Below are 26,711 nucleotides of genomic sequence, written 5' to 3'. Positions count from 1 at the left end.
TTATCTTCTCAAAGAACCAGCTCTTGGTTTTATTGATCTTTTCGGTTCTTTTTTTCTATCTCTATTTCATTTGTATCTGCTTTGATCTTTATTATTTATTTCCTTCTATTAACTTTGGGCTTTGCTTATTCTTTTTCTAGTTCCTTTAGGTGTGAGGTTAGATTGAGATTTTTTTTTTCTTGAGGGAGACCTGTATTGTTAAAACTTTTCCTTTAGAACTGCTTTCCTTATGTCCTAGATATTTTGAATTTGTGTTTTTATTTTCATTTGTCTTCATGTATTTTTTAAAATATTTGTTTATTTTTGAGATAGAGTATGAGCAGGGGGAGCAAGGGAGGGTGGGATAGAGGGGAGGGAGGGAGGGAGAGAGAGACAGAGAGAGAGGGAGGGAGGGAGGATGGATGGATATCCCAAGCAGGCTGCATGCTTGTCAACACAGAGCCCGTTGCGGGGCTTGAACTTATAAACCATGAGATGACGACCTGAGCTGAAATCAAGAGCTGGGCACCCAGCAGACTGAGTCACCCAGGCACCCCTGTCTTCATGTGTTTTATTTCATCTTTGCTTTCTTGGTTGATCCATTCATTGCTTAGTAGCATGCTGTTTAGCATATGCTACGTACATTTCAATAAATTTTAACTTTTTATAATTTGTGTATATTTTATGATAGTAAATGATAAATTAGTAACTATGTATAGTTTATGCATTCTATAGTTTATGCATTCATGATAGACCTTTTTCTTAATCTTTTCAGTATCTCTAGGCTGTGCAGTTTGGACATTTTTTTCAAATTGTTGCAAATCCCCTCCCCCCCTAAACTTTCCTCTATATTTATTGAAAAAAAAAAAATGTGAGTATAAGTGGACCCACACAGTTCAAATCTGTGTTGTTCAAGGATGAAATGTACATTGAAAATGCTTTGTGGGGCACCTGGCTGGCTCAGTCAATAGAGTATATGACTCCTGGTCTGAGGGTCATGAGTTCCCCACATTGAGCAGGCTACTTAAAATTAAGGGAAAAAAAAGTGCTTCGCTTGGTGTAGCCACCTTCATTAATTATCTTAGCTGGATCTTCTGGATAACTTGATCCAACTTTTACATCAGTACTTGCTGCTTCAACTTGCACTTTTAAGTGGTGAGGATGGCTTGTTTCCTTAAATCTCCTGAACCGGCCTCTGAACTTTTCTTCAGTTTCTTCACCCTCAGCATTCATAGAATTCAAGAGAGTTAGGGTCTTGATCTGGATTAGGCTTTAGCTTAAGGGAATGTTGTGGCAGGTTTGATCATCTATCCAGATCACTGAAATTCTTTTTACATCATTAGTAAGGCTGTTTTACTTTCTCATCATTTACGTGTTCACTGGAATAGCACTTTTAATTTCCTTCAAGAACTTTTCATTTGTATTCACAACTTGGTTGACTTGCACAGGTCTAACTGTCAGCCTGTCTTGGCTTTTAACATGCCTTTCTTACTAGGCTTAATAATTTCTAGCTTTTTATTTAAAGTAAGATATGTGACTCTTTCTTTCACCTGAACATTTAGAGACCATTGGTCTAATTTCAATGTTGTTGTATCTCAGGGAATAGGGAGGCCTGAAGAAAAAGAGTTTGGGGGAGTGGCCAGTGGAGCAGTCAGAATATGCAGTTAGCAGTTAAGTTTGCTGTCTTACTTGGGTGTGGTCTGTGGCACCCCAAAACTATACTAGTAATATTAAAGGTAACTGGTCACACATCATCGTAACAAGTACAGTAGTAATGTAAAAGTTTGAAATATTGTGGGAATTTCCAAAATGTGACACAGAGACACAAAATGAACAAATGCTGTTGGAAAAATACTGGAACCTGTAGACTTACTACTGGATGCCGGCTTGCCATAAACCCTCTAGTAATCTGTGAAGTGCAGTAAAACGAGGTCTACTTATATTTGCAGTTTTTCCACAGCTAAAATGCAGGCCTGAGTAAGACCATACAGTTTAGCCTATTGGGCTCAGGTAGCCAAAGGTAAAAGTGCCACCTCAGTAACTTCAAGGAAAGTTGGAAATACATAGCCGGCACAGTATTTACCATTTTCACTTTTAAATTAGAACCATCAGTAAACCCTGGAAGTCAGCGTTATCTAAAGGATTTTGCTATAAGTCATCATGGAGGGAGTCCATTCATAGTAAGTAGTCATGAGAAGTTTATCAGTAGAGGGGAGAAGAGTTAGCAGTATTAAGGTTGTTACAGTGAGAAAGATTTATATAGTAGTTGCTTCCTGCCCGCCCCCCCATCCCTTATCCACATGGGATACTTTCCAGGACCACCAGTGGTTGCCTGAAACAGCAGATAGTACTGAAGCCTATCTATACTATGTTTTTTCTATGTATACATACCTGTGATAAAGTTGAAAATGTATAAAGCTAATGGCAATAATAATACTTACAATGCTATACCGTAATAAATGTTACGTGATTGTTTTTTCTCTTTCACAATATCTGTACTGTATACTGTACTACTTCTTGTGATGATGTGAGACGAGACGATATGATGCCTATGTGATGAGATGAAGTGAGTGATGTAGGTATTGTGACAGTGTTAGGCACTGTTGACCTTGTGGCAGACTTTCTGACAAATCCAGAGGGATAATCTTCTGCTTCAGGTGATCCTGGATCATTAAGCCCATGACAGTGTCAATAATTGGGGATCCTTGAATGTTGAAGGTTTTTTTTCCCTAAAACTTTGGGAAAACATGATAATTGGAATTTGTTGTCTCTTTCTTTTTAACAGAGTGTTGCTGCAGAGGTTGTAATCCTTCAGGGATTATATAGGTGACTTTAATCCTGTGTTCCATTTGAGGATCATATTCCACAATTTTGCCCCTTAATGTCTGTGCGGTTCAAAACACTTTCGCAAATTTTGCTAATGTCCACTTTGCTGGTTCTGCTTTATTTTCTGTTTCTTTTTCATCTTCTTCCTTTGTAAATGACTCAAGTTCTTTCAGTTCCTCACTTGTTGTTAACACTTTAGGTGTTCTTCAGTATATTCTTCAATTTACTCATCAAAAGCTTGGCCAGTCCATATCCACTAACTTATCTTGCTGTGTGAAGAATTTCTTCTCCATCAGTCCCTGGGAAGCCTTTAAAATCATTCATGTCTTCACTCTCTAAGTTCTTCCAGCAGTCATGTACAGATTCTCGTTTTAATTCATTCATTGCAGCTTTGATGAATGTTATTACATCAGTAGTAGCGAATGACTTCCAGCACTGCATTTTGTCCAGATTAGTGTCTGTATCAATTGCCGATTGAATGTGATCAAATACAAGGCACATGTATGTCACCTTGACAAACCTAATGATGCCCTGGTCAAGAGGCTGAAGCAGTGAGGTTATAAGACTACAACCCCAACATTTCTTGTACATAGCAAACAGACTCAGGATGGTTAAGTGCATTGTCTATTACTAATAGGACTTTAAATTTCAACCCTTACTCTTGAATATTTTTTCACTTTGGAGATGAAGCATTGGTGGAACTTTCCCATAAACAAGATGAGTATCACCCATGCTTTCTGATTATGTTACCAGAATGCAGGCAGATCATTTCTTTTTGTTTTTGCAAGCACTTGGATTCTTCGCTCTGTACACTATACCAGGCTTTATTTATCATATGCCCTGCATTATTGTAACGTGTTATGCTGTGGTGCTTCCTTTGCACTTTTATTCATGTAGGTTCTATTGGAAATCTTCTTTCAGAAGAGCCCAGTTTCATTGGAGTAGAAGACTTGGCTTTGGATAGTATCTTGTCTCTTTAAATCAACTTCAGTTCTACTGGAAGTGAAACCATGGGTAAGGGGCAGTACTGCAAGAGGATTTCATAGGAGGTGAGGCAAATAACTGACAGGAGTTGAATATGATGAGAGTTTAGAAAGGTTTCTACTGAATAAGGTATAAGTTAGAAGGGATTCCCATGGTTATTTCTTCAGGCACCTTGTCTCAAAGAACAGTGGCAGGAATGGCTCTGAGGCAGAGGGTGGGGAGTGCTCTTGTGCCACAGGGTCTAGATGTTGGCTATAATACCCTATGGGCCAATGATGGTTCCCAGGTTTGGGAGTGAGTACCCCAAGGGCATTCTTCTCTTTTTCATTACACCCAAAGGAAAATGGGAAGTTGATAATTGAGATGTTCAAGACCAGGGGGATTTATTCGATTTTCATTTAAGACTTTAAAGACTAAGTTGTCTTGATCTTAGTAAATAACAGGGTTTCAGGTTTGTTGATTTTTAGTAAGCATACAGAGATTGGGCCATAGGAGAAGAGTTTGAGGGGGCACGTGGGTGGCTCCATTGGTTGCGCGTCCAACTCTTGATTTCAGCTCAGGTCATGATCTCCCAGTCATGAGATCGTGCCTTGCGTTGGGCTCTAGGCTGGGTGTGGAACCAACGTAAGGTTTCTCTTTCCCTTCTTGTCTACTCTTCCCCTGCTCACATGTGTGTGCTTTCTCTCAAAAAATGAGAAGCTTGGAATAGAATTTTAATAATGAGGCAGCCAAAGAGAACCTTGTTAATTGATGCGTAGATGTCCTTTTTGAAAAGTTCAGGATGCCATGATGCCTGTTTAGATTGAAACATAAACCTTGTTCCAAAATTAGGTGCTCTAAATAGCAAACTGAGTTTGAACGAACTGCAATTTTTCCTTGGAGGCTTTATGTCCCTGTAAGGCTAAAAGTTTTAATAGGTGGATGCTGTCTTCTTGTGAAGAGGGTTGAAAAAGGAGCAGGGAAGCAAGTCATCTCCATATTGTAATAGAATAGAACTTCTAGGAAATTTTATATGATCTAGATCCGCTTTTAAGATTTGTGGAAAGTATGAAGGATTTACAGTAGCACTTCGGGGCAGTCCAGTCCAGGTGTATTGTCCTTCAAGTGAAGGCAAAGAGATAGTGTCTTGCCTTATCCACTGGAATACTAAGAAAGACACTCTATATATATAGAGCAACCATGGTGAAAAATTTGCTTTCAGTAGGGATAGAGGCCAACAAAGTATGGAGATTGGGAACAACGGAGCCATGAAAGATGACAATGCTGTTTATGACTTGGGAGGTCTGTAGCTGTTTTGTTTTTCATTTTGTTTGTTTGTTTCTTTTTATCTGGTAAAGTTAGGGCTGTTGCAGGGACTGGTACAGGGGATATGGAGGTCTTAGGCCTTATAGTCTTCCATTGTGGGCTTAATGCCCAGAAGGGCCTCCTCATTTGTAGGGTATTGATTAATTCTAGGGAGAGGCTTTGAGAGATCTTGTTGTATCTTAATAGGAGGTACACTGTGGATTCTGCCAATAACAGTTCAAGGTTCTGCCCATAAGAAGAGTGGTAGCTGGTTCAATAGAGACAAATGATCAATGTCCTTGTAATTAGCTCTAGTGCCATCAGAGACAGAACAAATAAAACATACCGAAGATCATTCAGTTCACTTATTTGGCTATTTTGGTTGCTGTTTTCAAGTTCTAGAATTATTTTCCCCTTTCAGGAGAAAGAAATTCCAACATATTTTTCCAAGAAATATCAGTCCAGTCAATAGGGATGAAAGAGCTACAGGGAAAAGGGTGGATATCTCTTGGCCTGACCAAAAGGGAACAGGTTTAGAGCTAGGAACCTGTTGAGTTTTATTGGAGACCCATACTATTTTAATTGTTTTAATACTCTACAGCAGGTGCTGTTTAATAACGGTGGGGTTGAGCACTGAGTATAACTTCAGTGTCCATTAGGATAGAGAGGCATTCGTTCCCAATCTGGAGAGTGGTTTGTCTGAGCCGATTAGAGGGAAGGATTGGGAAAAACGTCTGTCGTTCCTTGCAGTTCTGACATTATGGATTGGCAGGGCACTGGAAAGGATGGTTAGAGAGTTGAAGGTGCCTGGAGCCCGTAAGTCTGCAACAGTCTTTCTTCCAGTGTCCTGGCTTTTTACAATAATGGCAGAGACCAGGAGTTGTGGGTTTGTTTGTTTGTTTAGGGGCCTCCATTCGTTGGAGCTGAAAGTCAGGGATTTTAGTGGTGTTCCTTGTTTAGGGTGCAAGGGAGCTGGCTTACTAAATTAACTAAATTTGGAGTGGACATAGTTTACCATTCCATCCTGGTCCTTTTAACTAGAAGAGGAAGATCCTGGTTCAGTCCATTAATGAACAGAATTAAAGTCTACCCAGATGAATTCAGCACTTAAAGGAAGACTAGAATTTTTCTCTAAAAAACAGTTTGGAATTGGCTGCAGTAATCATGCATGGGTTTATTTGGCTTCTTTATATAGGCCTCAGTCTTACTCCATTCGACTGTCTCACAAATATGTTTGAATCAGCTCTGTTCTTTCTTTATCAAGTGGCTACAAATGACCCATTTCATCCCCCATGTGACAGTTGCTTGGGTTAGGGGATGTGGGTGGTAGCTTCCAACTTTGTATCTGCAGTACCTGGTACGTAGGGAATAGGCCCACAGAATTTGTTTGATGATGGTTGCATTTGCTTGTGGGCTTACTGCTGCATAGAATGTCCTTATTTGCTTCCGTGTATTCTTTAAGTGAGCCCATTGAGAATATTGGGACTCTTAACCTCTCCGTTCCATGTCCTCTACAGGAATTCCTTGCCACTCCAGCTGTGATGTGGAAGTGCCTTGTTCAGGCCTCTTATGACACCTCTTACAGTTTCACTGGGTGTAGGGTTAGCTGCAGTTCTCTTTTTTACCTTGTGGGTCCTTCTCAGTTACAGTGTTGATTACTTAGCTTTGGATTTTTTATGCAGAGCTCTGTGCCTTTCACATAGATGTTCAAGTATTGGAAGAGTTGGGTTACTTTTCCCAAACTAGTTTTTTTAAAGTTTACTTTGTTTTTTCTTTTGTGCCCCTGAAATTGTTCATTTATTCATCAGTAGAGATAGAATAGTAATTTTTAAGCAGGTTTCTAACCCATAGCCTTGAGAGCTAAATCTGATTTGTTCTTAATTTATCTACATTACTAGAGGGAATAGCAGTTATATAAGTAATCAAAACCATTTTGATATCCAAGTGTTTTTTTGTTCTGTTATTTAATTTTCAGATTTCTTTCTTTTGTCCTAATTGTTTTAAAACCAAAATGTGTGTGTTTTCATAAAGAAGGGACTGAAGTTTACTTTCTAACTAGCATAGTGATTCTTCCAGAAGAATTCTTGAGCCCAGGGAACTTGGGGAGAGTGAAAGAGGCCAGAGATTTAAAAAGCCAGGAATGGAATTGGTTTGGGCATATGGAAAGGTTTGGAAACCAAGAGTGGGTGAGTCCAGCATTTTCGTTTATAAGCTTACCAATTTCTAAAAATAATAATCATACCAATCTTTGGGTGCAAAAATTTGAACTACTTACTAGTACCTTTTTTTAAAAACCTCCAAGAAGTTTTGAGATTTTGAATACCCCATGGTCCTCTTTGGTGAGGGTTGCATACTTTATTTTTTTAACAGTGTGAACATCCTTGAGTCTTTCTGCCAAAAGCTATGTACTTTTTTTTTTTGAGTTTTCACTTTAATATAGATATTAGAAAAGTATAGGTGAGTGAAAAATACGTAATTCATGATACACCCATTCATTCATTTATTGAGTGCTAAGTATGTGCCAGACACTGTTTTAAACACTAGGAATACACTGGTGAGCAACCCAAAACTGCCTGCCTTTATAGATATTAGCTCATGAGAGAAATAATCAAAGTGTATGTTAAATGATGTTAGTGCTAAGGAAGAAAACTAAATGTTTAAAGAGGACAGATTTGAGATAGAAGATCAAGTAAGACCTTAGACAGCAGGTGACATTTGAATACAGACTTGAAGGAAGCAAAGAAGGGAATGGTGCAGATACTTGAGAAAGAGTGCTCCCCACAGAAGGAATGGTGAATGTGAAGCCCTGATGTGGGAGGGGTTGAGATTACTGGTGGGAGGGGAGGGTGGGGGAGTCTGGATCATGTAGGGCCTTCAGGGAATACAGATGAGATCATGGTTGCCAGGCTAGAGCTTGTTGTAGCTGAATATAAAACCCTGTTGTCCTCACTCAAAATTCTATCAGTTGTCAGTCTTTTTGAAAATTTTCTAATTTTTATCAAATATATATACAGTCAAGTCAAATTTACTTTATAAATCTAATACGGATTGTTGTGGAGTTTTACTCTGAATACCTGAAAGTATTGAGGTGAATGAATTTCATTTCTGGTACAGGACTTCATGGGTAAATGGGAAGCCCTCAGTCTCAGTTCTCGCCTTATGTCTGCCCTTTCCTCCTCACACAGTAAATTACAGCAGTATCACATTTTAGTGTAGTCTTTGTTTAGCAAAGCTATTTCTTGTCTGGAATATAAGTACAGTTTATAGCAGAAGAGATACGGAGTCAAAATTGAATTAAATAGAATGACTGGTTGTGAACAGGGACTTAAGAATAAGTGATATGGGGTTTTATGTTTAATGGAATTGTAAAAATCATATCAGCAGGGCATGTTTTTATGGCCCATCTGCCAAGACTAGAAATAGCTTTGGTACCTATTACTCCCTTAAACATGTATTTGCATTTTACTCCCCTGTCAATATGAGGAGACAAAACAAAAATAAAATCAGGATTTTAGAGCTAGAATGAATCTTAAATGCTATCTAGTCCAAATTTTTGGTTTTACAGGTGCATTTTTTCTAGAGTACACTCATAATACTGTTTTCTTCATAACCTTTCTTGAACATAAACTCCCATACATAGTTGGTGAAAGAATCAGATTCTAACTCACCTAAAACTTTATTTCCCCTAACATGTACTGACCCCAAATATCAGGCAACTAAAAATTAGAGCATTAGTCAGATATTCTGTATAATATATTGGGTAGTGGTTCTCAAACTTAATGTTGAATAAGTCTCACCTGGGAGGCTTGTTTTTTCATATGTAGGCTTTCTCGGCTACCCTCCTGAGATTTTGGATCAGTAGGTTTGGAATAGGGCTGGGAAAATCTGTGTTTTTAATGACCTGGTGATTCTGAAGTGTGTGACCTGGGGCACTGTCTTCAAAAAAACACCGATTTCAAGGGGTAAAGGAGAAACTAAAGAAGTGATGTTAACACTAATCTCTAATGCCTTATTTCCTATAAGTTTCAGAAAAGAATAAAAAGCTACTTGGGTTGTTCCTTTGAAGAATTTTTTCCCTCTTACATGGATGTAAAGGCACAGGAGAGAAGCTCAGTGATTATTTTTGTTCCTCTGTCATTAGAACCTTAGGGTCATTATGGTAAACTAATGGAATCTATGTAACTGTGTGTTATTGCACATGATGAAAGAAAATGTGTTTCAAACTGAAACAAATTTAGATAATTTGGACAAGATGCTAGCTTATCACTGCTGAGATAGTACTAAAACTGAAACAGAGAATATTAGAATGCTCAGTATTCATGGAGAGCCCTGGCATAGTACTAGTGTATAATGAAGCACTATTTCTTCTTTAGCAACTGGAATGTTCTCAGATGCTGCCTGTCTGATTATGCATAGGTGCTAAGTGAATATTAAAAATTACTGGGCTGGCTGAGTAGGTTGAGTAGAATGTGTGTTAGGGTATTATAGCCTGTGGAGATCTTTTTTACTGTGTAGTTGTATAGTTAACCCCGTAACTAACAGGCAGGAATATGGTTTTAATTGAAAAGAAACCACTTGCTTTTAAAAGCATTATGTTCTGCTAAAAGTTCATGCTTGACTAGTTTATTCCAAGTCTTTGGCTATGTCAGTATAAAGCTAATTCATTACATAAAGTGTATAATAGTCTCGGTTAATGGAATATAACAGTTGGGAAGAGAATTTTTTGCAAGGAAATAATCCACACCTTGGAAGTCTGAAGGACAGGAAGCCACCAATATCATGTTTGTTTGTTTTTTTAAGTAATTGCAAGTAAATTTGCAAATCCAATACTAGCTTTAAAAAAGTATTTAGGGGTTATTTCTTTCAAGCATTGCTACTAAAATTTTTGTAGCCTGTCTATAGATGAGAAAAAAAAGAGGTTGAACTTTCTAGCATTCTAGTTGCCGGAATTTGATGGGAAGAGAATTTTTGTAAAGGAGTAGGCACAGAGACAACAGGACTATGACACAGAACAACTGTGGCGTTATTACTAAGCCTATACAAGGAACTTAAATGTTTTTTTAATAATTTGGTATTTTAATGTAAGGACTTAGTTATAACTTATACTATTTCCGGTCCCATTATCTATCTGATGATAACATATACCCTAATGATGACTGACTCCTATATATTTTTTATTTTAAAACTATTAAGACACGGAAAAGGTTCAATGAGCCTAATATCAACTACTCGCTAGGTATAGGTTATACATGCAATAAATGTATATATAGATGTACTTACCTTTACAGGGTAAATACCTAAAAACTATATGTGAATTGATTATTTTGAATGTAAACAGTTTAAATAAAATCTGTTAGTAAGTCCTTTTATTGTTGAAAGTCAGGCAACACTAACTTAATCTGTTTGTAAATTTGATTCTACATACTCTCATGGGCTTTTTCAAAGTGAAACCTGTATATGCATATGGTAGATAAGCATGCATATATGTACAAAAGCCCTTTAAAAGGAGTTCACCTTCCTTTTATAAACACCAGAACTCACTGTGCCTGTAACATGTTTTTGCTGACGTTTGCATCATTGACTCAAGTTTACACCTTCATGTTCGAGATATGCCACTAGGACGATCGGTGCATGTAGATTTTTGTCAACTCCCTCTTACCCCTCAATAAGTCAGTTAACTCTAAAAAAGATTGTGACCCTTTCTATAAAATAAATGTTCATCAAACAAATCAGCATTATTTAGCTTATGCAGAAAAATTTGTCCCCCACACACGAGGAATTTCTATTTTGTAAGAATGTAGCTTGTATTTCAGAGTGCAATAAAATCTGGTGTAAGAAATAAACTGTTTTGAGTGGGTTAAGTGATTATTCTGAATGTATTTACTTTTCTAGTGTCAATTATTTGAGGGGGTGGGGGTGGAAGGGGGAGGTATAAAGATGAGGTTAACAGGTTTTTAAAATGGCAGTAGCCGTATGTTGGCATATTTTAGTTTGATACGTTAATGTAACATAAAAAGAACCTACTGGAATCCAGCATGGCCATGTCTTCATTTTCTTTGTGCTTATGCAGCAGCAACTATCACATCTAAGGCTATAATAGCCCTTCCAGTCTCAGTCAGATGAGGACCTTGAAAATTAACCTGTGATGTCCATAGGATTGGTTTACAGCATGGCTGAGAATTAGATAAGTACGTATAAAATAGTAAAATATATATACACACACACAGTGTACACAGGGAGTCAAGATGCATCATAGTAAACTGGACTGCATTTCCACCTTTTAGACTGGCCTGGTTAAAGGTAATCTGGGAATTAGTACCAATGTGTGAGAAGTTTATATTCTGCAGGGTCTTCTTTGACTAAATGTTCTTCCTTTGTACACTTGATTCTTCTCTTTCAGGGTAGAGTAGACCTTTAGTTTTCTTCCTTGAACATAATTTGAGTCTGTCATGTCTACTCTTAATCCAGCCTTGAATCTCTGCCCTGCCCTTAAAACATCACTATTTCCCCCCTATTAAGTTGACTTCTGTGGGTATTTAGTGACTTTTCATAACATAATATAACTCCATTATCAATTATGAAGTAGTTTATTTACTTCTTATATTTTCATTTAATTATGGTACTTTGGAAAGGGAGCACCTTTTCAAGAGACAGCCTGCCTTCCCTGTGACATGCCTTTCTCCTCACAGAGTTTGTCACTTGCTCAGTTCTCTCAAGGAAAGGTACCAAGGTTGATCTGTCTAAAAATGGAAACTTAACCAGCTCCCTTCTTGCCCGCAGCCTTTCATTGGTTTCCTATTCCTTATCCACGCAATAAATTCCAAGGTAACATGTAATATAAGCAGTCTTCTGTCTACACATCCATCTTAATATGTTCTGCGTCAACCTGAATGCTCAGTTCTTCTGATTGTCTCATGCATCTTCACACCTCTGACTTTACTGAACTCCTCCCTCTGCCCAGAAGAATGCCCTTCCTCTGTCTTCTTTACCTCGCTAATTCCTGCTCATCCTTGAAGACCTCACAAAGGTGTTTTCTTCCTCCGAGAAGCCCAGTTCTCCCAATCTTTGTCAAGGCCTTTCGTGTATGGAGTCCTGATTATCTGTCTCTCATAAGACCACAAGCTCTTCCGGGCTGGGATCACAGAGTCTTTTTGTTTTTCTGTTTTTGTTTTTTTCCTTTTTTAATTTAGTTGTAGAACCAAGTACAGGTTGCTGGACAGTGAGGTTGGAGATGGTAGGCAGAAGAACCATTGACACATATTTACTTAGTTAATAGGGTAACAACCACTTGAAAGACTAAACATGTAAAATTCCTATCTGTGCCAGAAGTAGCTGCTGCCTGAGAACTGTTTGACCATTACCTACAGTTGAGCGCATGTCTTTACTTCGTATCTTTCTCCTGCAGAGACCTAACTTGCTGTATATTCCATTAGATGCAGGTATAAGAGCATTCATCTGATAACTAGGTTTAAGAGACTGTAAACCTTTACCAACTTGAACTGGCCAACATCAGATGTACAGTAATAAGGTTTATTTAGAATATGGGACTGTGGTGAGATCATGGTATGAGGACGTTTTTGTCATCTCTGAATCCTTATATTGTTTTGGAAAACTTTTATTTTCCTTAAGAAAGCTGTCTATTTTTCAAACTGGGATTCAGAACTCAAATGTCAAAAATATGAGATACCTGTTCATTTTTCTGATCTAGTATTTCAGTTTGTAAAGACAGTCCTTGATCCTGAGAGACTTTATGTCATTTTAAATAAATAAGCCATTCCTCTCAGCCAGATCTGCCAAGCAGTACTGTGAGTCCTATTACTATGAGAGTAGCTTATTGGTAATTGGACTACATCAACAGCCTGATTTGTACTACAAAGATAGAAATCACTCTGCTGCTTCATGCGCAGTGACCACTTACTGAAAACAGATTGAAAAGGGTATGAAGACCTGCTTTTCAGAATGTCAGTGAAAGTCCTTCCCCACAAGTCTGATTTATCTTTGACTTCATTTTCCTTCTTTATCCTAATGCTCTTTCGTATGAGGTGACTCCTAACATAGGGCACCCACCTATTAATCACATAGCAGCACAAACTATAAATAACACATTTTCTGTGAGCTGCCACTTTCAACTTTATAATGTTTGCTCTCAGGTAAATTACATTATAAGTCCTGTCTTACTTTTTTGTTTGTGTTTTTATGTGGGAACTTTGGGGCACAGTTGCAAGACTGGGAAGAACAGTAAACGTTAAGAACAGTGGAGGAAGGGCACCTGGGTGGCTCGATCGGATGAGTGTCTGACTCCTGATTTTGGCTCAGGTGATGATCCCAGGATCAGGGTCATGGGGTCAAGGCCCGTGTGGGGCTCCATGCTGAGTGTGGAGCCTCCTTGAGATTCATTCTCACTCTTGCTCTCTCCCCACTGCCTGCTCACACTTGCTTGCTCTCTATCTAAATAATAAATTAAAAAAAACAAGGGAGGAATTCTGCATAAATAACAACCAAAACTTAATTATTTTAGCAACTTGATTAAAAGGAACAAGTGTACAATTGAGATCTTTGACATTGTAAATGATTTTTCATGTTTATTTCAAAGTAGCTTGGGAAGTTAGTCTTATAAGCAGACTTTATAGGGAATGCAAAGCAAATAAAAAACAAGTAATAAAAGAATTGTTACGGCATTTTTTACTTTACCCTTTCAGTACATTTGCACATTCTGGATAAAGTTTTTCTATGAAGCAATTGAGAGATTCTGTTAAAAGTGTCTCGAATAACATCATTCAAATTGAATATAAAATACTTTGTGGTCCCTTCAGCATCAAGATGCCTCACACTCTGGTGGTCTCTTGAGTTAGTTCTCATGTTTCAGCACCTGCTGTATGGAGTGATTTCACACCATGCCCAGGATGCGGGCCACCCACCAGCTGCATGGCATGACAACTCTGCAGGCGGAGCGGCAACCTTGATAGTTGTAGGGCCACGGATAGTAGCCCCCCAGGGGCTCACAGATCTTCTGGCAATGAGTGTAGCTCCGCCTACATTCTATGCAGCAGATTCCTTCGTGATCCAGTCTAGGGTCGAATGTCATGCCTTCCCCTTCCTGCTGCTGTGAAATAAAAGGTAATTGTGTTTTCTTCATAACGAGAATTCTATAGCATGCACATTATTTTAAAATAAGATCCTGAATATTTCACTGGTACAAGAAATAAGTATCACTTTCCATAATAAGTTTTTCAGTCTTCTAACCTGATAATTCAGAATTCGTTCCAAAAACTCAACCTCCATCTGTCACTGGCAGGAAGGTGGTTTTGATTTTTTTTTTTTTTTAATGTCATGAAGTTTCTCCATACCTTTAATGAACCGTAACTCAGTAGTGCCTCATTTTAAATAGACTAATAAAAAGGAAAGCATGATTCAAGAGTGGCGTTTCTGCCACTGCTAATTTTAGTGGAACACTAGTGCCATTTTGTACTGATGGCCTCCACACTCTTGGAGCATCTTTTGAAACTCATTGCTAAGCCAACAGATTGCTGTTCTAACTGCACTAGCTGAAAACGCTGACGTCTTTAGATTCTGGCTTCATTTCCACATAAGGGGTCTGTAACACTCAGGAAAAGGCACCATAAAATATGGAAAAATTCAAGACCTTAAACTTGACTTTCTAATTTCTATGTGCCATTATTATAATTACATAAAATCATGGATGGAGTAAAAATCACCTGCAGAGTTCCCATTTTCACTGCTGAAGAGCTCACAGAACTAGAAGCAACTTGCCTTCTGCCAAATTTATGTATCTGGTTTTCCTTTTCATGGATTTCTAGGGGTACAGATTGTGTAATATAGTATTGAATTACATTGCCAAAAAGCCCTTAATGTATATTCTTGATTCAGTTGAAGTCTCCACTGAACTTGGGCAGATGCAGCACCAAACACAGGTTAGGCTTGAGCTGAGTGAACCTAGCAAGCCTATCACCTCTTCTGGTATACAAAAAAGTCTTGAATTTTTTTGGGGGGAAGGGGGGGTACTTTTTACTATTTTACAGTATAGCAAACATACTGGAAAGTGGAGAAAACTGTGTACCAAAAACATCATCTAGTTTTCATAGCTGTTAACCTTTTGTCAGATTTGCTTGGCTTTTTCTTTTCCGAAGTATTTTAAATTTGGAAGTGACCTTAGAATTGAAGGTATTATGACATTTCACCCATAAATACATTAGAATGCACCTCCAAAACAATATTTTCCCTACACAGCTACACTGCCATTACCGTACCTAACAAAATTAACAATTCCTTAACACCATTTGATATACCCTATGTTCAAATTTTGTCACCAAAATATTTGTCTTACTCTCTTAAACCTTTTTTTTTTTTTTTTTTTTTTTTAATTATTCAGGCTCTTCTCATTTGTTTCTCTTATTTCTTGAACTGGGTTCATCAGGGACTGCAAAAAGAAAACCACCTAATTAATTGATTGTAGCTGACTCTTCCAGGGCAGGGGGAGTCAAAAGCCTGTTGGTTGTGGCATTTCCTCATCTAATAGTTGAACAAAGGTGTGTTAGAATTTAAAAGCTGGGAGGATCTCTCAAAGATACTTCCTCTCCAAGGATATTTCCTTAAAGAAACTTGTGAAGGATTGAGGTCATGGGGAGATGTTTCTGCTTAAACCTGAGCATGAGATAAAAGGAAAAAACTGATACAATTGGAGTTTTCAAGGAATTTGGATCACTCAAGTCTGGAGGCAAGGCAGACAGTCATATCCTGCCCTTCTGTGATGGGGCTGATGCCCTCATCGCCTGAACCAGATTTAGCTAGCCCAGCTACCTGGGGAATAAACTATATTAAATTTTCTGTTGGCCTATTCAGATTTTATTTCTTTCTAATTATTTGAGCTTCAGGGAATGAAGTACTATGGTGTCCTGAATTTTCCAATAGGCCGTGGGTTATTTAAAAAATACATTTTGCTCTAAATCATTCTAAAATTTATTAATCTAAAATGATAGACTAGAAAATAAAGACTGAATAGGCTAGATAGGAAAAATATGCAAATTAATTGCCTGTCTATGAAAAGATGCTCAACCTTACACATAATTAAAGACAGGCGAGCTAAAACAATGAGAAGATACATTTTTACAGCCAAGAGACTGGTGAAGATTTTTTTAAAGTTTGAAAATAAATTAGTCCCTCTCTTTACCACGTGAAGATACGTAGCTGTCATAATTCCTTGGGAAACAATTTGGCATCCTCCCATTAAAGTAAAATTCTCATCTCCTTTGACCCAGTCAACCCATACATCAGTATTTATGCTAAAAATACATTCCCACATGTGTACAAGAGGCATAATAAGACTAGTAATTAACGTTGAGCAAGTTCATGCCTACTGTGCCAAGCACTGTGCTAAGAACTTCACCTGCATTACCTCATTTACTCCTTCCCATAAGCCTATAGGACATGTACAAGGTTGTATACTATTAAGAGTATAAGAACAAAAGATAGGGAAATAATTTACGTGTCCATCAAAGTAGAACTAGTTAGATTTCTGTGCATCTATCCATCCACACAATGGACTGTGATGCAGCCATTTAAATGAATGAGGCAAGGGGTGCCTGGTTGGCTCGGCTGAATAACCCAACTCTTGATTCCAGCTCAGGTCATGATCCTGGGGTCATGGGATCGAGCCTCTCACTGGGCTCTGCATTGAGTGTGGAGCTTGCTTAAGATTCATTCTCTCTCTCTCTCTCTCTCTCTCTCTCTCTCTCTCTCTCTCTCTCTTTCCCCCTCCCTCCCTCCCTCCCTCCCTCCCTCTTCCCCTTTCCCTGCTTGCTCTAAATTTTTTTTTTCCAAATTAAAAGAATTTGGGGCACATGGGTGGCTCAGTTGGTTAAGTGTCTGACTCTTGATTTTGGCTCAGGTCATGATCTCATGATTGGTAAGATCAAGTCCCATGTTGGGCCCCACTTGGGATCCTCTGTCTCCCTCTCTCTCAGCCCCTCTCCTGCTCATTCTCTCTCTCTCAAAATAAATAAAAACTTCTAAAAAATAATAAAAAGTAATAAAATGAATGATGTAGATGTATGTAGAAGATACAGACCAGTCTCCAAAATACTGTGTTGTAACTGGAAAGAAAGCAAGGTACAGAAGTATTGTATGCTCTTTTGTGTTAAAAGTGTGTGGTACACTTTCTTATACAAAGAAATTGGGCAAATAGCTATTGTTAATACATTGCTCTGGGGAAGGTGTCTGAGGTGGAAGAGAAACACATTTCATTGTATATCCTTTATACTTAAAGAAATATATATATGCATGTATTTTTTCAATTAAAAAATTAGTTACAAAAATTTACTACTCTACTTTTACTCCCTTCAGAGTATAGTAATGGTAAATAATATTTTATTGAAGATTGGAAATTTTTAGGACGTTAGTTTCATCCTTATAAACACCAATTCCCAGTGTTTCAGTCTAAGGTGTTTTATCTGTGTATGAGTCTGTCTCCCTTCTGGACTGAGAGCTCCCGAGGGTAGAAGTTATCTCCTGGCTGTGTGCACAGGGCTTGGAAAAGAGCAATTTCTCAAAAATGTCTGTTGAATGGATGAATAAAGTGGATAAGAAGGGGGAAAGAGAATAGTTTCTTTCTGGATGTTGTCTCTAGGGCACATTCTTAGAAACATTTTTTGAATAATCAAATTCCTGATACGAATTTGTCTTTATGGATTTGCCTGTGACTCAAAAAAAGGAGAGCACAGAAAACAACTTTGAGTAACGGTTACAAACAATCTGGATCTCACACTACAGAGACCATGCTTCAGTGTAATCTTACCCTCATTTATTTGAAAGTTCAAGTAGACATACTGCCACTTCAATGTTATGTTCAACGGATTTGTCTGAGCATGTCACGAAAACATCAGTACGTACATGGTAAGGGTTGTCTGGATTGAAGGGTTCTGAATCCTCTTGAACACTGGGTCTGGTTTCATTATTTGGTTCTCTAGGGCCTGGGTTGCCCCGTGGTGCACTAGGTGGTCTCCTTGTGGTAGTTGTAACAATTTTTCTTACCAACTCTCTTCTTTCTCTCTGGATTTCTGCAAAAAACAAAAAACAAAACTAAGTTAATCCATTTATTTGGATAATTAAGGAAGTACTGTATCAGGGTAGAAGCATAAATGGATATCAAAAACATTGGACTAAATGTGGAAATTTGTATTGATGATTTTTTAAATAATAAAGCATATTTCAGAGTCTTGGGTTAGTAAACAAACAGATAACCAGAATTTGGTTTCACAGTCCTGAGACAGGTATTCTAAGGTAGCTGACGAAAATCCATTCTCAATCCTTCTTCACTTACCTCTACTATAGGCGCTGAGAAAGTAAGAGAGACCAGATGAAACATTTTGGGCCAGTGAGACGTAAGCAGAATGTATTGGCGCAGTTTCTGGGAAAGCTTTTGCTTTCTTGGTAAAAGAGGACTGGTACAGCTTTCTCTGTCTTGTCTTCTTTTCTTGAGCATACATATATGTGGGTTATGAGAGCCAATTTGTGACCAGAAGGGATAGGCACAAGGATGATAAACCAGTATGCGATGGGTAGCAAAATGGTAAGATAGAAAGAGCCTTGTGATATAGCTGAGTAGCTGATAATGCCAGAAACCTCCCTCCACACTTTTGATTGTATGAAAAAAAGTCAACCTGTATCTATTGAAACCACTGGTGAACAGGTATTCTGTTAACTTTCAGCCCTGTGCATTTTTTGTCTTTTGTTTATTTATTTTTATTTAGTTTGTTTTTTAAACTTGCATCCAAGTTAGCATATAGTACAACAGTGATTTCAGGAGTAGATTCCTTAATGCCCCTTACCCATTAACCCCCCCCCCCCCAAAACCACTCCAGTAACCCTGTTTGTTCTCCATATTTAAGAGTCTCATGTTTTGTCCCCCTCCCTGTTTTTATATTATTTTTTCTTCCCTTCCTTTATGTTCATCTTTTGTATCTTAAAGTCCTCATTTGAGTGAAGTCATATGGTATTTGTCTTTCTCTAATTTTGCTTAGCATAATACCCTCTAGTTCCATCCACATAGCTGCAAATGGCAAGATTTCATTCTTTTTGATTGCCGAGTAATACTCCATTGTGTGTATGTATATAAACACACACATACACACACACACACCACATCTTTATCCATCCATTCATCCATCAATGGACATTTGGGCTCTTTCCATACTTTGGCTATTGTTGATAGTGCTGCTATAAACATTGAGGTGCATATGCCCCTTTGAAACAGTATACCTGTATCCCTTGGATAAATACCTAGTAGTGCAATTGCTGGGTCACAGGGTAGTTCTATTTTTAATTTTTTGAGGAACCTGCATTCTGTTTTCCAGAGTAGCTGCACAAGTTTGCATTCCCACCAGCAGTGCAAAAGAGATCCACATTCTCTGCATCCCCGCCAACATCTGTTGTTGTCTGAGTTGTTAATGTTAGCCATTCTGACAGGTATGAGGTGGCATCTCATTGTGGTTTTGATTTGTATTTCCCTGGTGATGAGTGATGGTGAGCATTTTTTAATGTGTTGGCCATCTGGATGTTTTCCTTGGAGAAGTGTCTATTCATGTTTTTGCCCATTTCTTCGCTGGATTATTTGTTTTCTGGGTGTTGAGTTTGATAAGTTCTTTATAGATTTTGGATACTAACCCTTTGTCTGATACGTCATTTGCAAATATCTTCTCCCATTCCATCAGTTGCCTTTTAGTTTTGCTGATTGTTTCCTTTGCTGTGCAGAAGCTTTTATTTTGATGAGGTCCCATAGTTCATTTTTGCCCTTGCCTCCGGAGACGTGTTGAGTAAGAAGTTGCTGCGGCCAAGGTCAAAGAGGTTTTTGCCTGCTTTCTTCTCGGGGATTTTGATGGCTTCCTGTCTTACATTGAGGTCTTTCATCCATTTTGAGTTTATTTTTGTATATGGTGTAAGAAAGTGGTCCAGGTTCATTTTTCTGCATGTCGCTGTCCAGTTTTCCCACACCACTTGCTGAAGAGATTGTCTTTATTCCATTGGATATTCTTTCCTGCTTTGTCAAAGATGAGTTGGCCATACGTTTGTGGGTCTATTTCTGGGTTCTCTATTCTGTTCCATTGATCTGAGTGTCTGTTTTTACACCAGTACCATACTGTCTTGATGATTACAACTTTGTAATACACCTTAAAGTCCGGGATTGTGATGCCTCCAGCTTTGGTTTTCTTTTTCAAGACTGCTTTGGCTATTCGGGGTCTTTTCTGGTTCCATACACATTTTAGGATTGTTTGTTCTAGCTCTGTGAAGAATGCTGGTGTTATTTTGATAGGGATTGCGTTGAATATGTAGACTGCTTGGTTAGTATTGACATCTAAACGATATTCTTCCTATCCAGGAGCATGGAATATTTTTCCGTGTGTGTGTGTGTGTGTGTGTGTGTGTGTGTGTGTGTGTGTGTGTGTGTTTTCTTCAGTTTTCTTTCATAAGCTTTCTGTAGTTTTCTGTGTATAGATTTTTCACCTCTTTGGTTACATTTATTCCTAGCTATTTTATGGTTTTTGGTACAATTGTAAATGGGATTGATTCCTTGATTTCCCTTTCTGTTGCTTCATTATTGGCATATGGGAATGCAACTGATTTCTGTGCATTGATTTTATATCCTGCGACTTTGCTGACATGGATCAGTTCTAGCAGTTTTTGGTGGAGTCTTTTGGGTTTTCCATATAGAGTATCATGTCATCTGCGAAGAGTGAAAATTTGAACTCCTGGCCGATTTGGATGCCTTTTATTTCTTTGTGTTGTCTGATTCCTGAGGCTAAGACTTGCAAACTATGTTGAATAATAGAGGCGAGAGTGGACATCCCTGTCTTGTTTCTGACCTTAAGGGGAAAGCTCTCAGTTTTTCCCATTGAGGATGATATAAGCATTGGGTCTTTCATATATGGCTTTTATGATCTTGAGATATGATCCTTCTATCCCTTTCTTGAGGATTTTATCAAGAAAGGATGCTGTATTTTGTCAAATGCTTTCTCTGCATCTGTTGAGAAGATCGTGTGCTTCTTGTCCTATCTTTTACTGATGTGATGAATCACATTGATTGCTTTGTGGATATTGAATCAGCCCTGCATCCCAGGTATAAATACCACTTGGTCGTGGTGAATATTTTTTTAATGTATTGTTAGATCTAGTTGGCTAATAATATCTTGTTGAGGATTTTTGCATCCATGTTCATCAGGAAAATTGGTTTATAGTTCTCCTTTTTAGTGGGGTCTTTGTCTGGTTTTGGAATCAAGGTAATGCTGACTTCATAGAAAGAGTTGGGAAGTTTTCTATCCATTTCTATTTTTTGAAATAGCTTCAAGAGAATAGGTGTTAACTCTTCTTTAAATGTTTGGTAGAATTCCCCTGGAAAGCCATCTGGCCCCGGACTCTTGTTTTTTGGGAGATTTTTGATTACTAATTCAATTTCTTTACTGGTTATGGGTCTGTTCAAATTTTCTATTTCTTCCTGTTTCAGCCTTGGTAGTGTATATGTTTCTAGGAATTTGTCCATTTCTTTCAGATTGCCCATTTTATTGGCGTATAATTGATTTTAATATTCTCTTATTATTGTTTGTATTTTTTGCTGTGTTGGTTGTGATCTCCTCTTTCATTCTTGATTTTATTTATTTGGGTCCTTTACTTTTTGATAAAACTGGCTAGGGGTTTATCAGTTTGGTTAATTATTTCAAAGAACCAGCTTCTGGTTTCATTGATCTGTTCTGCTGGGGGTTTTTTGGTTTCAATAGCATTGATTTCTGCTCTGATCTTTATTATTTCCTGTCTTCTGCTCGTTTGGGGTTTTATTTGCTGTTCTTTTTCCAGCTTTTTAAAGTGTAAGGTTAGGTCGTGTATCTGAGACCTTTCTTCCTTCTTTTGGAAGGCCTGGATTGCTATATACTTCCTTCTTATGACTGCCTTTGCTGCAACCCAGAGGTTTTGGGCTGTGGTGTTATCATTTTCATTGGCTTCCATGTACTTTTTAATTTCCTTTTAACTTCTTGGTTGGCCCATTCATTATTTAGTAGGATGGTCTTTAGTCTCCAAGTATTTATTACCTTTCCAAATTTTTTCTTGTGGTTGATTTCGAGTTTCATAGCATTGTGGTCTGAAAATATGCACGGTATGAACTCGTTCTTTTTGTACTTGTTGAGGGCTGATTTGTGTCCCAGTATGTGATCTATTCTGGAGAACTTTCCATGTGCACTGGAGAAGAATGTGTATTCTGCTGCTTTAGGATGAAATGTTCTGAATATATCTGTTAAGTCCATCTGGTCCAGTGTGTCATTCAAAGCCATTGTTTCTTGGTTGATTTTCTCTTTAGATGATCTGTCCATTGCTGTAAGTGGGGTGTTGAAGTCCCCTACTATTATGGTATTATTATCAATGAGTTTCTTTATGTTTATGATTAATTGATTTATATGTATTTGGGTGCTGCCACATTTGGAACGTAAATGTTTGCAATTGTTAGGCCTTCTTGGTGGATAGACACCTTAATTATGATATAAAGCCCTTCTTCATCTCTTGTTACAGTCTTTATTTTAAAGTCTAGATTGATATAAGTATGGCTACTCTGGCTTTCTTTTGTCTACCGTTAGCACTATAGATGGTTCTCCATCCCCTTACTTTCAATCTGAAGGTGTCTTTAGGTCTGAAGTGGGTCTCTTGTAAACAGCATATTTATGGATCATGTTTTCTTATTCATTCAGTTACCCCATGTCTTTTGATTGGAGCATTTAGTCCATTGCCATTTAGAGTGAGTACTGAGAGATATCAATTTATTGCAATTATGTTGCTTGTAAGTTGGAGGTTCTGGTGGTGTTCTCTGGTCCTTTCTAGTCTTGTTGCTTTTGGTCTTTTTTTTCTTGTCTTTTCTCCCTTCAGAGAGTCCCCCTTAAAATTTATTGGAGGGCTTGTTTAGTGGTCACGAACTCCTTTAATTGTTGTTTGGGAAACTTTTATGTCACCTTTTATTTAGAATGACAGCCTTGCTGGATAAAGAATTCTTGGCTGAATATTTTTCTGATTCAGCACATTGAATATATCCTGCCACTCCTTTCTGGCCTGCCACGTTTCTGTGGATAGGTCTGCTCTGAACCTGATCTGTCTTCCCTTGTAGGTTATGTACTTTTTTTTCTCTTGCTGCTTTCATGAGTCTTTCCTTGCCTGAGTATTTTGTGAATTTGACTGTGATATGCCTTGTTGATGGTCGGTTTTTGTTGAATCTAATGGGAGTCCTCTGTGCTTCCTGTATTTTGATGTCTGTGTCTTTCCCCAGGTTAGGAAAGTTTTCTGCTATGATTTGTTGACATAAACCTTCCACCCCTTTTTCTCTGTCTTCATCTTCTGGGACCCTTATGATTCTGATGCTGTTCCTTTTTAATCAGTCACTGATTTCCCTAATTCTTAAACCGTGCTCTTTTGCTTTGTCTGCTCTTTTTTTCTGCTTCATTATTCTCCAGTAGTTTGTCCTCTATATCGCTGATTGGCTGCTCTGCCTCATCCATCTTTGCCACCGTGGCCACCGTGGCATCCATTCGAGATTGCAGCTCAGTTATAGCATTTTTTATTTCATCTTGACTAGCTTTTACTTCTTTTATCTCTGCAGAAAGGGATTCTAATCTATTTTCGACCCCAGAAGTATTCTTATTGTGATTCTAAATTCTGGTTCAGACATCTTGCTTATATCTGTGTTGATTAAGTTCCTGCCTGTCGTTTCTTCCTGCTCTTTCTTTGGGGTGATTTCCTTTGTTTCGTCATTTTGAAGGAAGAAAAGGAATTAAAGTAAAAAAATTAAAATTAAAAAATTAAAAACAACACACATACACACAAAAGTCAAATAAATGATGCTAGATCCTAGATGTGTTTTAGTCTGGGTGTTGAAAGGAGCTTGATAGATTAGGGGGAGAAAAATATTTGAAAATTTGAAAAAATACAATGAAGTAGAATAAAATGAAATGATGGAAGTAAAATAGAATTTGAAAAATTTACAAAAAAGTAAAAATATAGTAGAAAAATAATTTTAATAAAAATTGAAAATGAAAATAAATTTTTTCTCTTTCTGTATTCAAGAAAAAGAAAAGAAAAAAAAAGTGATAGATGGACCAGCAAACAGACTGAAATAGAATTGAAATTACATCGTTCTCCCCTAGAAGTCAAACTCTGAAGCGCTTTATAGTCTGCAAACTAAGCAGGCTGAGAAACTTGAGGTGCTCCTGAAGAGCGAAGTTTGCTCAGTTGGGCAGGGCTTAGTGTAATGGCTCTATTCTCCACTAGATGGCGCTGTTTAGTTTACTGGGGTGGATTGTTGCTGCGCTCGCTGGTCCGTATGCGCATGCGCGGGAAGGGCGAAAATGGCGTCACCCAGTTGACCAGTCTCTACTATCCAAACTCCATTCTCTCCGGTCAGCTGTCGCACACCCGTCCTTTGTCTCCAGCTTCTGTCCACTCCCCGCTTTTACATTGTTCGTGACCAAGCCATCAGGTTAAAGGCGGCACGTCCCTCCTAGGGTGTGGCTCCCTCTCGGATGCAGCTGTGTTTCCCAACCCCTCACTTCTGAGGGACTATGACTTTGACCCGTTCAGATCCTCTGGGGGAGGGTCTCACTGAGCAATGGCCAGGCGCTGCCCGCACCCAGGAACGTTTGTGGGACCCTGCTGCTGCCGATACCCAGAGACTGGCTGGGTGCCAGCCCACCCCAGAAAAGGTTCACGCCATCGTGTAGCAGCGTTTCAGGGATGTGGAAAATCACAACATGCATCTGGCACCAGGCTTCACCCTTAACGTCCTGTTCCAGAAGCAGCGAATGTGGTTGTTCTCCGGGGTCTGCTGGGGTGGCTACAGATTCTACCAAATGTCCACCCAGCAGGGAAGCCGCCTCTGCCCGTGGCCTGAGAACCCCTGGACTTCACTCTGCTCCTGGGGATTCGCCCTTCCCACCAGAGCTTCTCCAGGTAACGAGCTGTGGAGTTTCAGACTCTGTGCTCCCCCTCTTTATAGAGTCTTAATGGAATTTAAACCCTCGCCGTTCTCCTTTCTCCTTTCTGCCTGTTTTGTTCGGTCCCTGCAGCTGTTTCCACTTTTCCACTTTCTCTCCAGCTGCTTTTGGGGGGGGGGGGGATGTACTTTTCCCATACTTCCCCCCCCCCATCTCCATCGTCTCTCCACAAGAAAAAACAGCTCCCTGCCCTCCTCAGCTTCTCTCTCCCTCACTTTACCTTTCTGCGCCGCGTACCTGCTGAATTCCGTGGTTCAGGTTGTGCAGATTGTTGTGTGATCCTCAAATCAGGATTTGGTTGATTTGTGTTGATTTGGCTGTATTTCATGGACGTGAGACGCAAAAAAAAACTTCCATGCTGTTCCACCATCGTGACTCCTCGCTGTTTGTTTGTTTTTAAGTAAGCTCCACGCCTGGCATGGGGCTGGAACTCCCCAAGCAGATATCTAGATTCACATGCTTTACCAGCTGAGCCAGCCAGGCACTCCAGCCCTCTGTGTTCTTAACAGGTTGACTATATATGTATAAAGCTTTACGATTTTTAGGAGATTTGTTGTCTTAGTTGATTCTTTTAAAAATCCTATGGGTGGGATAGAAAAGGCAGTAACTTTTATATGTGAGGGCATCGAGGCTCAGAAAGACCAAGTGACTTGGCCAAGATCACAGAATGGGTGGCAGAGACAGGAGCCAAACGTGACCTTCTCTGGCTCCCAGCCCAGTGCTCTAGTTGATCACACAGCCACACGGGTCCCATGGTTGCTGAATAACAGACATGGAAAGTAACCACCCAATGTGGGCTTTGGTGTCTCTCGGAGTCTTTCTTCATCTGTAAAAGGGGGATAATGTATCTAATTCACCGAATGGTGACAGAAGATAGAGTTGTGCCTAAGGGTTTTACTATAGCATTTGGCATATAATAAGCACTCAAATGTTAGGTAATGATGATTATAGCATGCTGTATTATTTCTGAGAACTTAGATGTGCTTTAGAGCCATGGAGAACTTCCATAGACAGCTTCTGGGTTTCTGAGTTCATGGTTGGAGAGGCATCAGGGAGACCTGGATTCAAATCTCAATACCACTTCTTTTAACTAACTGAATGACCTCAGGCAAGCTGTTTAATTTCTGTGAACCTTGGTTTCTTCATGTATAAAATGGGACTATTTGTAGTTACTAGGACAGTTGTTGGCAAAAAGTAACTGAGGACAAAATAGAAAGCTGTAGCACAATGGCTGGCACAAAGCCAGAGCTCAGCGACCCTCACCCTTCCCTGTGACCTTGCCCAGCCACCATTGTCTCTTGATAATACAGCTCTGTGACCTGCCAGCTTAAAGATCCAAGACAGAGGTTGCTGGAGTTGGGGAGTTTGTTTTTGTTTTTTTCGTGTTTTTGTTTATTTTTGAGACAGAGAACATGAGCAGGGGAGGGTCAGAGAGAGAGGGAGACACAGAATCCGAAGCAGGCTCCGGGCCCTGAGCTGTCAGCACAGAGCCTGACGCGGGGCTCGAACTCACGGACTGTGACATCATGACCTGAGCCCAAGTCGGACGCTTAACCGGCTGAGCCACCCAGGCGCCCCTGGGGAGCTTTTTTTAGAATTAGGTGG

At 39.0% G+C, this 26,711-nt stretch overlaps 1 protein-coding gene and 1 long non-coding RNA gene across 3 annotated transcripts in view; one reads left to right on the top strand and one right to left on the bottom strand.

The window, feature by feature from the left end:
- Positions 1-357: 357 nt before the first annotated feature.
- LOC144612918 (uncharacterized) lies at positions 358-25,653 on the top strand. The gene is made up of 2 exons (XR_013550113.2): positions 358-11,261; positions 24,181-25,653. It is a non-coding gene; the product is annotated as an uncharacterized LOC144612918 (long non-coding RNA).
- CNMD (chondromodulin) overlaps positions 13,627-26,711 on the bottom strand; it is a 33,262-nt gene continuing 20,177 nt past the window's right edge. Inside the window, exons 6-7 of one of the 2 annotated variants that reach the window (XM_060637054.3) lie at positions 17,980-18,146; positions 13,627-14,173 (exon numbers count right to left, since the gene is read on the bottom strand). In XM_060637054.3, the coding sequence (XP_060493037.1) occupies positions 13,961-14,173; positions 17,980-18,146 (380 nt within the window). In that variant the 3' untranslated portion in view covers positions 13,627-13,960. Of the gene's footprint in view, positions 14,177-17,979; positions 18,147-26,711 lie in introns of both variants that reach the window. The other variant, XM_060637053.3, reaches the window with a different exon arrangement.

The sequence above is a fragment of the Panthera onca genome, chromosome A1 (assembly GCF_046562875.1).
Source record: "Panthera onca isolate mPanOnc1 chromosome A1, mPanOnc1 haplotype 2, whole genome shotgun sequence".
Classification (NCBI taxonomy): domain Eukaryota; kingdom Metazoa; phylum Chordata; class Mammalia; order Carnivora; family Felidae; genus Panthera; species Panthera onca.
This window is presented reverse-complemented; position numbering and strand designations above follow the sequence as displayed.